The 17,397-nt window shown below is 37.5% G+C and overlaps 1 protein-coding gene across 1 annotated transcript; it reads left to right on the forward strand.

The window, feature by feature from the left end:
* The first annotated feature begins 673 nt into the window (after window positions 1-673).
* LOC137936013 (toMV susceptible protein tm-1(GCR26)) lies at window positions 674-15,670 on the forward strand. The gene is made up of 9 exons (XM_068780501.1): window positions 674-843; window positions 1,002-1,670; window positions 1,837-2,043; window positions 2,698-2,913; window positions 12,873-13,089; window positions 13,794-14,041; window positions 14,237-14,415; window positions 14,789-15,042; window positions 15,297-15,670. Exons 1-9 carry the CDS (start codon window positions 712-714, stop codon window positions 15,446-15,448), a joined length of 2,274 nt encoding a protein of 757 aa, XP_068636602.1. The 5' UTR covers window positions 674-711; the 3' UTR covers window positions 15,449-15,670.
* The last annotated feature ends 1,727 nt before the right edge of the window (window positions 15,671-17,397 follow it).

Consider the following 17,397-nt stretch of genomic DNA (forward strand, 5'->3'; position numbering starts at 1 on the left):
AGAACAAGATAAAGACTACAAGCAAGATGTGAACAAGAACAAGATGAGTCAAAGCAAGACAATCAATTTTTTTTTTCAAGCACACAAGTTTCTTTACCAATATTATTTCCAAGTGAAGTTTCAAATACCGGTTTGAGGGGGAGTCTTAAGAAACACTCACATGTGTAGGGGTAGTAAATAAGGATAACTTTCATAGAAATAACATAGAATTATAATTATGCAATCTAGTGCATGTTCTCTTATATCTTTTTATTTTTGAAGCATGTAGCCCTAAGGGTATTATAGTTATTGTAAACACTTTTACACAATTATAAATATAACCTCAAGGAATGGAGTAGACCATTTAAGCCTCTTTCTCTTGGCTCAAATTCGTCCATACACCTCTTTCTCTTTTCCTCTTCCTTCTTAACTCTCTTGCAAGAACTAGAGTAATCCCTGTCATAGTGAAGACAATAACTAAATGACAAAAACTAGCTTCCTGGTTGAATGGATCCGTTAACGGATCTTTTAAAGAAGCGAGCTACCCGAAGATTCTTTCAAGTAACTTGTTTAGGCCCCTTTTATTCTTATGTAAGCAAAATAAAATAAAAATAAAAATTAGGTATTAGTTGTTGGCATTTCATATTCATTTGGTTCCCTCACACTCGCTATAAACACGCTTGGGCTTCCAACCGACTGCCTGTTTCTGAAGCTAACAGTCTCCTCCTATAAATGGCCGATCGAGAGAAAATCCACCGGGTTTTCTGCATCGGAACGGCGGATACAAAGTTAGAAGAGCTTCGATTCCTCTCTAATTCCGTAAAATCTTATCTGCGTAGATTTTCCGACAGCTCCATTTCAAAGGTATTCGTTCTCATCTCCTCTTCCTTCATGCGTTGGCCTGCAATGCTCTGGATTTTTTCTTCTTCCGTCAAGCTGTCTCAACGTACATCTCTTTTCTTTTTCTGAGTTGCCGGAATTTGATGATATAGCGTGACTTACACACTCTTGAACGTTTACAGGTACGAGTGACAGTAGTCGATGTCTCCGCTAGTCAGAAGGAGGCGGTAGAGTTGGAAGATTTTGATTTCGTGTCAAGCAAAGATGTTCTTTCCCCTTACTTGGAGGAGACGGAGATGGAGACATCCTCTTCTTCTTACTTGCTTCCAGGTGACAGAGGCGAAGCAGTTGCTATAATGAGTAAGGCTCTTGGACACTTTCTTAAGAAAGTTTCTAAAGATGAATTTCTTTGCGGAGCTATTGGAATTGGAGGCAGTGGAGGAACAGCTCTAATTGCTCCGGCTCTAAGATCTCTGCCTATTGGAGTTCCTAAACTCATTGTATCCACTGTCGCTAGTGGGCGAACGGAACCTTACATTGGGACTTCCGATTTGATACTTTTTCCATCAGTTGTGGACATTTCTGGCATTAACAGTATAAGTAAGTCCCTGCTATCTAATGCTGGAGCTGCTTTTGCGGGAATGGTCATTGCAAGACTTTCAAGATCAGAGGATTCTTCTACGGCGACCGAAAAACCTACGGTTGGTCTGACCATGTTTGGAGTTACCACACCGTGTGTTAATGCTCTGATAGAGAGATTGGCTCAAGAAGGCTACGAGACGCTGGTTTTCCACGCCACAGGTGTTGGTGGCAGGGCAATGGAAGATCTTGTCCGAGGGGGTTTCATACAGGTAAACTTTCTGAGAAACTTTGTCTTCTCTTTGTAATTTAATATCTTTCTTTTTTATTTTTCTTTCTCTTTTTCATTTAGAGCAATTAAAGTGCATCTGCTATAGGTGACTCCAACTGAGGAGGCAAAGTTGCTCTAATGACTGCAAACACTTATTTTTTACATAGGGAGTTTTGGACATCACAACAACAGAAGTTGCTGATTATCTGGTTGGAGGTGTCATGGCATGTGATAGTTCACGGTTTGATGCCATGATAGAGAACAAAGTGCCCCTAGTTATCAGCGTGGGGGCTTTGGATATGGTAAATTTTGGCGCAAAAAATACAATACCTCCCAAATTTGAAGACAGAAAGATTCATATCCATAATGAGCAGGTAAAAATATCTTTCTTGCATTTTATCGTTAGTTGTCATTCAATTCTATGCACCTTCACTGGAAAGTATGTTAATCATCATGCTCATCTAATTTATCTCTTGTCCTCCTTATGAAATAGATAACTTTCTAGACTGAACCAAATATGGGCTTGGTTTATGTCACCCCTGTGAAATACAATGATGTGGTCCTGTGGACACCTTACCCTAAGTGTATGCTTTTACTAATCTACTTTTATCCAGTTTTCTCATCTACTTTCTATCATTCTTTTAGCATCATTGAGGATTTTGTAGTTATAAAGTCAAACTTGTTAAATGAGATTGCGGCACGGGAACTTTTATTTCCCTCAATGGATTGACTGGTAAAAAATTGTTGAGGATGTATATGTATGTAATGGAACTTGGATGATATGTACAACTGAGCATAAGGTTCTCGTTTCATTTTAGTACTCTGGAAGCAGCAATATATCCAGAATAGAATGCACTGGAACATGCTACTCTGGTTTCTGTGTTGTTTGTTTGAAATACACTTGCCTTATTATGAAAATCCCTAGATTGGTTTTTGTTTATTTGATGGTTTGGTTGGACTATGCTAAAATAAATAACTTAGGCCTGTTAAATTTATTTAGTTGCTCCTAACAAATCAATCTTCTGCAGGTTTCACTCATGCGAACTACTGTTCATGAAAACCTGAACTTTGCCAAGTTTATTGCTGAAAAAGTGAACAAGTCATCATCAAAAGTATGTATTTGCCTTCCAGAAAAGGGTGTTTCAGCTTTAGATGCACCAGGAAAGCCATTTTATGATCCAGAGGCTACAAGTGCCCTTATAAATGAATTAGAGAAGCTTGTAGTTGCAACTGAAGAAAGACAGGTAAAATTCGTCTACTAGAAAACATATGTATGTTCTTTTTGTATCAATATTTTGGTTCAGTTTGTCAGAAAGAAAATTTTCAGAGTGGCTGCCAGTCGTTTTTTGATTTGTTAGGTCCTCAGCATGGGCAAGCTGAGTGGCCTGCAGTGGCCTTGGCCCCTGTGACATGCAAATTTGCCTTCAAGCTCATGGACTTCCTTCTTCGGTACTAACATAAGGTGGTGGACTCGTCACCCTTGTTTTTAAAACATTGCTAGGCACAACTTGTCATGTATTCCAGTTGGGTGCCCTACTCTTTCTCTAATTAAGATGGGCTAATCACTTTACGTTATGGGATGCATATAAAGCTATATAGTGAAGAGTATTTTTCTCTGGTATTCATAGCCTCAAACATCAACAGAGTAGAACAAGCAAAAAGCTGAAGAACTTTACCACCTCCTGAAATCAACAGTTCAAAGAATAACTAAAGTAACAGCTTCTTTGAAGACTAGAAACACAAAACCAAACCAGTGTTAGCAGCATCAATTGATAAGAACGGAGAAGGAAGACCAAGGCCAGTAGGAGTCCAGAAATCAAATTAATATCTGCAATGAATTGAAAGAGATAAACTTTCTAATTCGTCAGTACAACTTGCTGATTGATGTGCTGTTATGCCATGCCTTAATAAAGGTAAATAGTCTTAATGTAGTCTATCTTGAGTTCTAGTTCCTAAAACTCTGCATTTATGTTGTGTTTAAAGAAAAACCTTGTTTTTAAAAAAAATCTCTGTCAGTATTTTTACATTTTTTAAAAATTTATTATGCTTTTCCTAACCATATTTTTTTTACAGAACAAGTCCATGCTTAACATAAAATTCAAAAATATCAACTGAACAATCATTTTTCCAGTGGATTGTAAACTAAAGAATGGATGGCTTGTAGCCTTGGCAGTCTGAGTAACCATACCAAATGGCACATGGAAAAAAATATTTCTTGATAAATGTTAATAGAACAATCATTTTTCCAGTGGATTGTACACCAAGGAATGGATGGCTTGTGGTATTGATAGTCTAACCATATAAAATGGTGCATGTTTGATAGAAGTGAGAGTTGCACACTGATCCTTATCCATTTAATATGAGTCATTCTTTATCTTTCAAACAATTCTTGTGATCAAGACTTTTGGTTTTCAGCTATTTTTGTTTTTGTAGTTTTTGTTTATTAGTAATTGTTGAATTTCTGGAAAAAAGAAATACTTCACTAACTTGTTGTAATTTGAGTATAATGAACCTTATTTATAATAGAGGTGTTGAATTTAGGACTCCATGATTAAAACCGTGAGAAAGCTGAGAGAGAGAGAAGAAAAAGAGCAAAGAGAGAGAGAGAGAGATCTCGGGTAGAGAGGAGAGAAAAGATTCTTCACGAGTTGAGAAGTGGAGAACTTGATTGAACCCTTCAACCAAGACCCCTATTTATACTATTTTCATTACATTTTTAGAGATAAGGTAGGATCTCTAATATCCCTAATTACCTCAATCATGATTATCCAAATCTACATAAATCAAGAGGAGATAAATCGATTACATTAATCAAGGAAGATTGCCAATCTTCCAACTCATGTGATAAAGATTCCAACTCGTGTAATGACTCATCATGCCACCTCACGTTATCATGCTGGGTTCCACCAGCTAGTGTGATCATGGTGGGTCCCACCTTGTAACACTCCCCTTCAAACTGGGGGTGAGAAAACATCGTAAATGCCCAGCTAGCTGCAGATGGTGGACGAGATCTTATGAGTGATTGGTTTGGTGAGAATGTCTGCAACTTGCCCTTGTGAGGAAATATGTTTGAGAGATAATATGTCGGCTTGGAATTTCTCTTGTATGAAATGGCAGTCTACTTCAATGTGATTTATTCTCTCATGGAAGACTGGATTTGAGGTGATATGTATTGCCGCTTGATTATCGCAATGTAGATCCATAGGGGCTTCTTTATAGAATCCCAGTTCAGTGAGAAGGGATCTGATCCATAGAAGCTCACTAACTGTGTATGCCAATGCCCTGTATTCTGCTTCTGCACTAGACCTTGCAACTACATTCTGCTTCTTGCTTCTCCATATAACCAAGTTCTCTCCAACCATTGTATAATATCCCGAAGTAGATTTTCTGTCATCCGGGGATCCAGCCCAGTCTGCGTCTGAGAACTCTTCTATGTTGAAGTGGGCACGGTTCTTATAGAGAAACCCTCTTCCTGGAGCTCCTTTCAAATATCGCAATATTCTTTCAAGTGCTTGCCAGTGAGTAAGTTGTGGTTTGTGCATGTATTCACTCGCCACACTTATTGCATATGATATATCCGACTTTGTTACACAGAGATAAATGAGTTTCCCCACAAGTCTTTGATATTTTCCGATATCCACATCTTCTCCAGTGTTTGCAGATAATTTTGTATTGGAGGTTTCTGCTAGTTTACACCCCATCATTCCTATCTCCCCTAGTAGATCAAAGACATACTTCATTTGAGATAGTATAATCCCATGTTTGGACTGTAGTACTTCAATACCCAAAAAGTATTTAAGTAGTTCAAGATCTTTTGTCTTGAATTCATCACATATCTTTTCCTTGGTTTCCTGAATGCCCTCGGGATCACTACCGGTTAAGACAATATTATCAACATATACGGCCAAAATCAGTTTGCCTTTAGGTGTCTTTAAGAAATACGGAGTGATCTACGAAACATCTATGAAATCCGGCCCATATGAGTGTTTGGCTAAATTTATCAAACCATGCACGAGGAGACTGTTTCAGACCATAAAGGGATTTCTTCAATCGACATACAAACTCCCCCTCACCCACAAATCCAGGTGGTTGTTGCCTATAAATTTCTTCCTTTATATCCCCATTTAAAAAAACATTTTTCACATCAAGTTGATAAACCGTCCATGACGAATTAGCAGCAAGAGATAATAAAATATATATACCGAGTTCATTTTGGCCACCGGAGAGAATGCTTCATCATAATCGATCCCATAGCACTACGTATAACTTTTAGCAACGAGGCGGGCCTTAAGGCGTGCAACTGACCCATCCGGATTCTATTTAACAGTAAAAACCCACTTACAACCGACATGTTTTTTATTTGATGGAAGAGGAACTAGAGCCCATGTTTGATTCTCATAGAGTACCTGCATTTCTTCGTCCATTGTAGCCTTCCACCCTAGATATTTCAGAGCCTCCTGATAGGACTATGGGACTGAGATGGAGGAGAGAGACGAAAGAAATTGACAACATGAAGAGGATAAACGACGGTGAGACACAAAATTGGATATGGGGTGAGAAGTAGAGGGCATAGTGTAAGTTCTGGGTTCTTTTCTTAAGGCAATGGGTCGAGTATCATATTGCGGTCCAAAAAGAATAGGAGAAGATGGACTTACCTCGATGGGATCCGCAAACTCCACAGGTGTGGTGTCAGCCAACGCTTTAGGGGGTTGAACAGTTTTCGTAGACGGGGCACAACCGGTCGAGGAGAGGTTGGTATTAATGAGAGACTTAGAGGAGCATTGTCAGAGTAGTATGAAGAGTCTTCAAAAAAAGTTACATCCTTGGACACAAGTAACCTTTGGAGAGTAGGATTGTAGCAAATATAACCCTTCTGCGTGCGAAAGTATCCTAAGAAGATACACTTGACAGATTTTGGATCAAGTTTACTATGTCGTAGGGAGGTAATATGAACAAAGCATGTACAACCGAAGACTTTCAAGGGAAGCGAAAAAGGATCACCACGTGGAAACAATAAGGAATATGGGGATTTATGACCGAGAACGGAAGAGGGTAACCTATTTATAAGAAAGTATGCAGTAAGGATGACATGCGGCCAATAAAAGTATTGGACTTTCATGTTATACAATAAGCTGCGAGCTACCTCAAGAAGGTGACAGTTCTTCCGTTCTGCTACACCATTCTGTTGGGGGGTGTAGGCACAAAATGTTTGATGGATAATGTCATTCTTTTGATAAAAATAGTCAAGATCTCTGAAAGTATATTCTTTTGCATTATCAGACCGAAGTACTTTGATTTTCTGACCAAATTGAGTGACAACCATAGCACGAAAGGATTTAAATATGGATGGCATTTCAGATCGCTCTTTAAAAAGAAATAGCCATGTGGTACGAGTAAAATCATTAATAAAGGTAATAAAGCACTTGACTCAGGAAATGTTTGAGACGTTCAAGGGTCCCCATACATCTCTATGGATCAATGAAAAAGGAGCAATACTTTTAAGTTCTGAACAAGGTGAGTATGTGGTTCTCTGGTGTTTGCTCAGTTGATAGACTTCACAATTTAAATTTGACCTATCCTTAAAGGTAGGGAAAAGAAGATGAAGAGATTGTGTGGATGGATGTTCCAACCAATTGTGCCATAGACTTGTCTCAGTTTCCTTGGTTGAGACGACATTTATTTTAGGCATGTCCAGGTAGTAGAGCCCCCCTTGTTCACGGCCTCCACCAATCACCTGCTTCGTTATAAGATCTTGAAACACACAAGAAGTGGGTGAGAAGGTAATTGAGTTATTAAAATGTTGTGTTAGCTGACTAACATGTAAAAGATTCAAGGGAAAGGTAGGAACAAAAAAAATATCTGTGAGCGGAAGTGATGGTGTAACAAAGGTGGATCCTTTCCCGAGAACTTTAGTTTGGGAGCCGTCAACTATAGTAACAAGTTTATTAGTGAGACAAGGAGAAACTGAGTAGAATATATTTCTATTACTTGTGAGATGCTTGGAGGCTCCTGAGTCAATTATCCAGGATGAAGAGGAGGAAGTTGTAGAGAGCATACCTGAAGCGGTGGTGGCAGCAGCAATTGAGGAGGAACTCGGAGGAGAGACCATCAGTGTTTTCATTTTCTGGAACAAGTCATACTCATCATCAGTAAGGGTTTTCTTTTCTGTTGATGTGGTAGACTGGTCCTCCTTTGTATCACTTACTGAGGCTTGATTAGCCTTAACCCAATCCGGTACGCCATGGATTTTAAAACACTGATCTATAGTGTGACCATATTTCCCACAATGGGTGCATTCCCTGTCGTTTGTTCTAACAAAACCATTTCTTCCACCTCTTCCTCGTCCTCCTCTATAATTTCTTCCATGGCCTCGGTCGCGGTTGGTTGATGTTCCTTTTAGCAACTTCGAGATATAGCTTAATGTTTGCTAGGCAAATGGCAGTGGCTAAGGCTTCCTTCTGTTTGTCTTGGACAGAGACATCAATGGAGGTAGGCTGAGCTAGCTTCCTTCTTGAAGAAGACCTCTAAAACGAGCCAAATATTCATGGATATTTTCTCCTTGTATAGTGTTGAACATTCTTTGGAGAATATCATATGGCATGTGTAAGTGGTCAGAACTAGAGTACAACTTAGCACATGTCTCCCAAATTTGTTTGCCGGTGTCGAGATGAATAAGATTGTTGGAGACAGGTTCTTCCATGTTGTTGATGAGCCAACTAGTTACCAAAGTATTATTTTTTAACCACTTAGCATAAGCAATATCTTCTTTATCAATGGGTGGCCCAAGTTTGGTGAGGTGACCAAGTAGATCCCTTGTTATAAGGAACCGTCGAACCGATGTGGACCAGCTGAAGAAATTTGATATCACTCGTAAGGGTATGGTAGTAATCTTGAGAATATCATTCTTGTTACCCATGTATTCTTCAACCATAAGAGGCAATTCAAGGGTAATAATGTACTCAAATTTGAAGTAGCCTAAGTAAGCTGCTTTGAGATTCAAGACCAGCCAAGGCTATCTCGAGTAGATGGGAGGAAAACCCGAGCTTATCAAGTCTTTAGGCCAGGAGGGAACCCTCTTAGGTCAGTCAACTTGCTGGCCAAAAATTTATATAATTAGTTCTCTAGTCTTCCTTGTAGAGAATAGCAAAAATCAATCAATAAGCATGAGATCAAATAAGGTAAGGTAGCAATTCCGAATTAGATATTTTTAAGATCATTCCAAAAATATATTTGACTCCAGCTTGGGATAAACCAGTATATATTCAGTTCCTCATGAATTTGGCAAGATATAATTGATTGAAAATCAAACAAAATCAGGCCTAATCAAGAAGATATTGTAAGATCTTAAAAAATAGCAATCTTTCTCCAAATAGATTGGTGTCAACTAGCCACTTCCTTTCTTATTTTGTGCTTGATTCCTTTTATGTAAAACACAATATTCGATGCTTGATTTTCCAAGAACAATTAGCCACCTCATGACTCTCAAAAAATTCTCCAAAAAATCACAAATCTGAGTAGAGTTCTTCAAATAACTCAGTTAATGGAGAAGCTTAGCATAGAAGCTAAGTAATTAGATTTCTGAAATCCAATGGATAAAAAAAAACACTCATAATAGGCTCAAGAACAATGTTCTTCATCAGGAAAATCTTGTTCCCACAAAATTATAACCTTTTATGCAGAAAATCTCAACATAAACCGATTTTCAGCCAAGAACTTGCAAACCGACAAAACTGCCTTGGTAAACTTCTTCTAATCCGAGATGCATAAATCTCAATAATTTCATAAGATGAAGATAACAATAAAATCATCTCCGAACCATCTTCTAAAGATCCGAAAACCAAGAGCATGAAGTAATAATAACAAGAATGAAAAACTTATCTCACAAGCTTCAATCTTGTTTCACAACGAGCCTTCTATGAGTAGCTTTGATCATAACTTCTTAGAGCATTCTTTTGACGTGGGGATCCTAAATTTGATGCTCTGATAGCATGTTGAATTTAGGACCCCATGATTGAAACCTTGAGCAAGATGAGAGAGGGAGAAGAAAAAGAACAAAGAGAGAGAGAGATCTCGGGTAGAGAAGAGAGAAGAGAAAAGAGAGAAAAAAAATTTGAGTTAGAGAGAGATTTTTCACGAGTTGAGAAGTGGAGAGCTTGATTGAACCCTTCAACCAAGACCCCTATTTATACTATTTTTGTTACATATTTAGAGATAAGATAGAATCTCTAATATTCCTAATTACATCAATCATGATTATCCAAATCTACATAAATCAAGGGAAGATAAATCGATTACATTAATCAAGAAAGATTGCCAAATCTTCCAACTTATGTGATAAGGATGCCAACACGTGTGATGACTCATCATGCCACCTCACGTGATCATGATGGGTCCCACCAGCTTGTGTGATCATGGTGGGTCCCACCTTGTAACAAGAGGAAATAAGTAGAATTCAATTACAATTAAACTACTCTTATCCCAGTTACACCTAAAGTGAAACACTAAAACATGAGTACTAGAACAATTGAAGAACTAAACATAAATAGAAGACTATCATAACTAAAATAGGTTTAACTGAGACTCTTCTATGAAACCTTCTCGTGTGAAACTCTTGTAAGACTTCACCATATTAATTTTGGCTCTATGAGACTTCTTACAGTGAGAGTCATGTAAGGCTCTTCCATATCTTTTTTTCAACACTCCCCATCAAGATGGAGTTTATAACTTCAGTTTGCAATGAAAAATATTTTTGGTCTACAATCTTTATTGGCTAATTTTTTTTTATAGTTGTTAAATCTTCATCATTTGTTCTCCCCCTTTCTCTAATATTTTGATCACATAAAAATTACCACAATATGTACAACAAAATACCTCTTTCTTGTACTTCTTTTACTACTTCTCCCCTTCAAGTTGGGGATAGAAAGGACATAAAGGCCCAACTTGGATAAAACACAATGTGGGAGAAAAAAATCACTCCTGGCTGTATGACAAAGCTCTATACATCAGTCAAAGTTTGAAACACACTCTACTCAACTTTAAAGGCAGAAAAATGACTCAACTTTAGGGCTTAACAAAAAGATTACTCACTTTTTAAGGGTAGCTCAAACACAAATCACCTATTGGATGAAGAATAAAAGACTTGACTCAAGCTGGTTGTTGGGTACACTTATATACTTTTTAGGTAGTGGGTCTAGACATTGATCTGAAGTGATGGAGACACAAGAAGATAAACGGAAGAAATACTAGAAGAAAACAACTTTAACCGGAAGGATGCGACTATGCAACGTTCATACTTCCAAATGAATCTAGAATATGACCTTTATTTATTTTTTATTTTTTACAAAACTAGGGGAGACTATAATGGTAGAACATATAATAAATTTGACCAAGTATAGTTTTTTTTTTTTTTTTTTTTTTTTTTGTGTGTGTGTAAAAGACTTAACTCAAGCTGGTTGTTGGGTACACTTATATACTTTTTTAGGTAGTGGCTCTAGGCATTGATCTGAAGTGATGGAGACACAAGAAGATAGACGGAAGAAATACTAGAGGAAAACAACTTTAACCGGAAGGATGCGACTATGCAACGTTCATACTTCCAAACGAATCTAGAATATGACCTTTATTTATTTATTTATTTTTTACAAAACTAAGGGAGACTATAATGGTAGAACATATAATAAATTTGACCAAGTATAGCTTTTTTTTTTTTTTTTGTGTGTGTGCATGTGTGTGTGTGTGTGGGGGGGGGGGGGGGGGGGGTGGTGACAGAGTTGACGATGTGTCAGATACACAACCAAGTAAAAAAAATGCAAAACTTGAAAACAACATTGAAGTAGGAAATTTTTGCATACCTTGAACGAGTACATCATGGAGTGATTAATTCTGACCAAAACTCTCTGATTAGAAGAGAAATTTGGCTAAAAAAATAGGATTCTATGAGAAAAGGAAACTCAATTCACGCAAATGCTTGGAGAGATAATAGGAGAGAAAATAAGAAAAAAATGAGATTTTCGGCAAAACTTACCTTTATTACTTATGATATCAATATCTCCCACAATATATATATCAGAATCATAAACGGTTTGTTTCTCAAGAAACTAGGCTCAAAGAGCTTTAATTTCATACCTAATTTGACATAAAAAGCTTCGTTCTTGAATCTGTAATGACCTTTTGATTTGCTTAGTTTTATAGCTTGACCCTTGTTGACTCCAATGTGAATATCTTCTTCTATACAGATAAGATTGATGTGAAATTTTCTCCTTTCGAAACTAGAATTTGATGCATTTCTTTTGAGAGAAAGAGTCTAATAGATTTCAGACTCTGTAATATGGTTGAACTAAGTGCTCTTTCGTCTTTGGCCAACATGACCACTGACTCTACCGATATTGATATCTCCCTCTAGAAAACTCGAATTGAGAATTAGTTTAATAGGTAAGGAAATAGACTTACAGATCTATCTTTTGACATATAATTCTCCATATAAAGTCTCATTCTTGATGACATAAAACGCCTTGAAAGTTAAAGCTTTTTGCTGTTGCTTGAACCTCATTTGCAGTTTGATCTTTGCTACTTCAAATATCGATTTCTCTTTGTAGAAAACTCTGATTGCCAAAATTCTTTTTGCATTGGAAAGTAGACTCAAAAATCTTTTCGTAAATATAATTTGAAATATGAAAAATTTAGTATGGAGATGTGAATGCCAAGAAAACAACGGGTACTGGGACAAGAAAGAAACAAAAAAGATAGAATACGAACCTAAACTACTAGAGATAATAGATAAAAAAAAATGATCACATTATCTCTATTGGTTATCCGAGTCAACTCACAAAAACCGTTTTGATACCATGTTGAATTTATGGAAAAGAGAAATACTTCACTAACTTATTGTAATTTGAGTACAATGAGCCTTTATTTATAAGAGAGGAAACAAGTAGAATCCAATTACATTAAACTACTCTTATCCTAGTTATACCCAAAGTTAAACACAAAAAAATAAGTCCTAGAATAATTTAACAACTGAACATAAATAGAAGACTAACATAACTAAAACACCTTAAACTGAGAATCTTCTCTGAGACCTCTTCGTGTGAGACTTCTTATTGTGAGAGTCATGTAAGACTTTTATATATCTGTTCCTCAACAGTAACATTATAAAAAAGAATTGCTACTTATCAAAATATAATTTTTCCCATTGCTACAATAGGTAAAGAAATTGCCACACCATATAAATGAACCAGAGTTCGTTGATGTATTGGTCAACTCATTCTTGGAGATGAACATCAAAAGAACAGGTCCTCAACATCAAACCACTGATGAAGCAAATCAAGACCACCATGTGAAAGAATTGGTAAAAAATGAAAGTTTATTGTGTGGTGGAACTCTGCATAGCAAGGCAGCTGACTTTCCTGATGCAAAACCAGGTATTAGTTTTTCTCTTTTAGAAATTTACATTTTAAAGAAAATACAGGTTTTATAATTATCGGGAGTCTGGAGCTTTCAGTCATTTTTTCTAAAAACAGCATATGAGTTGAAAAGTTATTACATGCTGCAACCAAGGTGGCTTGAACTTGTCTTGTCTTATTGATCTTTCTACTAAATTCTGCTGGTCATCCTATTAAATACTCTGTATCGACATTTTAACCATCTAGTATAGTTGAATAAATGGGAACAGTTAAGCATTGAGACCTTTCACCATTTTAAATCTCCGATCAAATAGTCTTTAATTGTGTGTAAAGCATGACTTTTACATCAAACATGAAGATCATATAACAGACAGTAAGAAATGCAATTGTTGTATGGGTTGCACTTGTTGTATAGGTAGATACGCAGTCGTTGTGTATTTCCAGGAAACTGGGTTATTGGAAGATTATGTGAAGACTTTGCATGAAAAGGCTTCTGCAAGAGTAAATGTCTCTAAGATAATTGTGTATATTACTAAAAGCAAGTTTTATATATCAAATTCTATGTCCAGTGTTAGACTCTCTTCTTTTCGTTTGCTTATCTCTTCAGATTCTTGCCTTTAGGAGAAATTTCTATCAAATGCTATATCTATGAGCTTCATAAAGATCAGAATAAGATATTGTTATTTAGCCAGGTAGAAAAGATTCTAATTGGTCATTTGCAGAAACACTGCAGAGAACATACAATATCCTACAGCGGTTAAGAGAACAAATTAGGGAGGGGATTCCTATCATTGGAGCTGGTGCAGGGACAGGTATATCTGCTAAATTTGAGGAAGCAGGGGGAGTTGATCTGATTGTTATTTACAATTCAGGGCGCTTCCGGATGGCCGGAAGGGGTTCGCTGGCTGGTTTGCTTCCTTTTGCTGATGCAAATGCAGTGGTACTTGACATGGCTAATGAAGTATTACCTGTGAGTTTGGAACTCCTATCTTTCTCATAGTTTTGTTTGATTTTGAGTGAGGTCCCACATGTTTCATTCGGGTTTAGTTTATTATAGAGGGGTCTCAGATTGTGTGCAAGGAGCACAGAATACAATATTTGTTAATCAAATTTTACTTCCATAAATTTTGTGATTTATTGTGTATCACATTTTAATTTTGTCTAGGTGGTCAAAGAAGTTCCTGTTCTTGCTGGAGTATGTGGGACTGATCCATTTCGTCGAATGAATTGCTTTCTTAGGCAGATTGAGTCAATCGGATTTTCTGGAGTCCAGAATTTTCCTACGGTAGGGCTCTTTGACGGTAACTTTCGCCAAAACCTGGAGGAGACTGGAATGGGATACAGGTAGGCATGAAAGGTGCCTTTAGCATTGTCTTCAACTCAGATAAAAGTCGTATAAAATTCAGACCTATCATGGGCTAACAGTTGTCCAAAAAAAGAAATCTGATATAAAGGTGTTAGGGGCCTTATGATTCACATGCACCGGACAAACCACAAAGGTAGTGTTGTTCAATTAGCAAATTTAGGGATCCACCTTTATATGCTTCTTAGTATCGAGGACTAGATGGCCTCTATTCATGGGTACCTCAGCTGCTTTACTGGAATTTTATATGAGAATTATTTATCATAGTAAGTCTTGTATTACACTGTTTTTCAGATATGCATTCAAGTTTATTGAGCTGTTTCTGTTTTTTATATTTCCACATTTTTATGTTAGCATGGAAGTGGAGATGATTAGAAAAGCCCATGCATTTGGTCTGTTGACGACTCCCTATGCCTTCAACAAGGAGGAAGCAATTGAGATGGCAAAAGCTGGTGCTGACATTATAGTAGCCCATATGGGGCTGACAACGGCAGGGTCCATTGGTGCGAAGACAGCCGTTACATTGGAGGACAGTGTTAACCGTGTACAAGCAATTGCAGATGCTGCTCTTCAGATCAATTCAAATATAATAGTGCTCTGTCATGGAGGTAATGGGACTTATCCGTTAGCATTTACTTTCTTATCTAATTTTTATGGGAATTTTTTTTAAGGTTTAGAAGTTAAATTGGTATTCTGTTTTTTAACTTACTCATCTTAATACCTTGACAGGGTAACATGGACTTTTAACTTGAGATAACTCGAGATTTAAATCTTCTCATCAATAATAGTGGTGGAAATGTGCTTCCTTCAAGGTTGCTTTTTACTACAATAGTAACAAAAAACATCTTTGAACGCTTTACAGGTCCAATTTCTGGTCCAAAAGAAGCAGAATACGTACTAAAAAATACCCAAGGAGTTCATGGGTTTTATGGTGCATCAAGTATGGAGAGGTTGCCTGTAGAAGAAGCTATCACTAACACAGTTAAGCAGTACAAATGCATTTCCATCAATTGAGAATGCACCATCTGTTTGTGAATAAATAGAGTGGTTTACCTGTGAGGTCTCTCCGGTCATCATGTCTGCGTATTGCCTTAAGTAGGTTAACTCCAATCTTGTTACATTGCTTCGATTTGTCTTCGTTCTTTTCTGCTTCCTGTCTATCACGCATTATTCTTGCTGCTTAAATTCAAAGAAAATTCAGATAAATTGCTATTAATAAGCAATCTGCTCTTTCAACTTCGCCTGAAATCTCCGTTAAAGCCTAGTCAGAGATATGGTAATGCCTTGGTCTCCAAGTTCAACCTCTTGACACAGTCCGCCTTTTGCAAGACCTACAAAGCTAGAACTATGGTGTCATTGTGTTCACCTGATCTTCCTTGATGTTTTCATCCTACATGATTCATTGGACTTCGAATGTGCTAGGATGAATCCCATTCATGATGCCTTGTGAAAAGAGCAGGGGCCCTGGTTTGCTTTTGCATTTGTAGCGGCAGATCTGATCTCATATTGTGTCCTGGTGAACTTACATGATTAGAAGGAAATTGACAGCGGAGGAATAACTTTCCTCTGGCTATGTTCCGTGCTGCAGTATGTTGACTTTTGAAGAATAGTTACTTTTTACCCTATAGAGGTACTCTAGTTGAAGTTGCTAGCAAAGAACAGGAAAAGGGCAGTTGACCCAATAAGACAAATGGGAACTTCGATAGTATTGCCAATTACTCACTTGTAGCCTCCGGTGAGCCTGTGCAAGAAAACGAATATTGTCACCTTTGCCGTGTTAATAATACCTAGGCATGTCCTTGGCCCTGATCCAAAAGGTAAGTATAGGGCTTTTGCCTCTCCTGCAGCAGAAGGAATTTTGTCAGTTTATGGAGAACATTCCAATATCCCAACTGTCATGAAGTCATAAAACAGTATTCAAAAGTTAATTCCCTAGTCAAAAAAGAAAAAGTGGAAAGCGGGAAAAGAGAGAAAATTTGGATTTCTTACATCGAATCTGGAGGGGTTAAATTGCATAGGATTCTTGTAGAGAGAAGGATAATAGTATATGCAAGTCGCGTCAATGTTGACATGCCACCCCATTTGGATCGTCAGTTTCTGGTAAAAATTTATCCTACACATAAGGCTATTCTGTTGGAGGAAATAGAACTGAAAACATTCTATAGCGTGTAGCCCGTAGTACAGGTATATGTCTTATCAGTAGGCTCTGCTGCTCCCATGGGGTACCACCAACTCACGGTAAGGTGGGTCTCCACCAATTGCCTCCATTCACCGTTTGTCACTTGAACATTCGTCTCCTCCATCGACCGACATGCCTCACGAGTCTGTAGACTTCAAGGAAGATGCTTAATACTAATGCATCGCTGTCCCGTGGGAATTTCAGTTTCCAGTTTCCGCCATGCGAGTCTTGTCCCTGCAGCTGCTAGGAATGTGCACAAGCAGCTTATTTTTGACTTTGACAGAGTGACTTAAACGGATCGTTTCTTCACATAATAAACTAAACTCCCATAAGAACTAATTTTCAGTGGTCAAATAATTTAGACGTTGTGGATTTAGCCTCTTGTCACTTTGTAAAGTCATCGAGTTGCTCATCCTCGTCAAGGTGTGAGCATTTATGTAGGTGCTATTTGAATATATGACCCTGTCTTCATTTCATTTTCAGCCGTTAATGCTAAAAAAATCTCAGTTCTTTTCTTAATGAGATTAATGCTCAGTTCTTTTGACAGATGACTAGGCCTATATTAGGCCGCCCCATACAAAAACTAAACCCTGTTTACTTCCTCAGTGTTCACACTTGAAATACTCCTCATGTATTCGTTTTCTTCCTTAAGATTTAATGGCCATATAAAATCCAACTCGTGGCCTTTTTGTGGACATTTTGGAGGATCACATCAAGTTGTTAACACTAGATTACGACGAGCTGATTCCTCTCAGAAGGAGAAACTGAATTTCATAATCTTTTC

Source organism: Aristolochia californica, unplaced genomic scaffold (genome assembly GCF_029961685.1).
Source record: "Aristolochia californica isolate CCGP_79_NKW_82.1479 unplaced genomic scaffold, dmAriCali1.0.hap1 SCAF_7, whole genome shotgun sequence".
NCBI lineage: Eukaryota > Viridiplantae > Streptophyta > Magnoliopsida > Piperales > Aristolochiaceae > Aristolochia > Aristolochia californica.

Coding starts and splice junctions, on each gene's coding strand:
- LOC137936013 (XM_068780501.1), top strand. CDS start 712: ATGGCCGATCGAGAGAAAATCCACCGGGTTTTCTGCATCGGAACGGCG. Junction 2,044..2,697: donor TTCATATCCATAATGAGCAG/GTAAAAATATCT, acceptor AATCTTCTGCAG/GTTTCACTCATGCGAACTAC. Junction 13,090..13,793: donor CTTTCCTGATGCAAAACCAG/GTATTAGTTTTT, acceptor GGTCATTTGCAG/AAACACTGCAGAGAACATAC.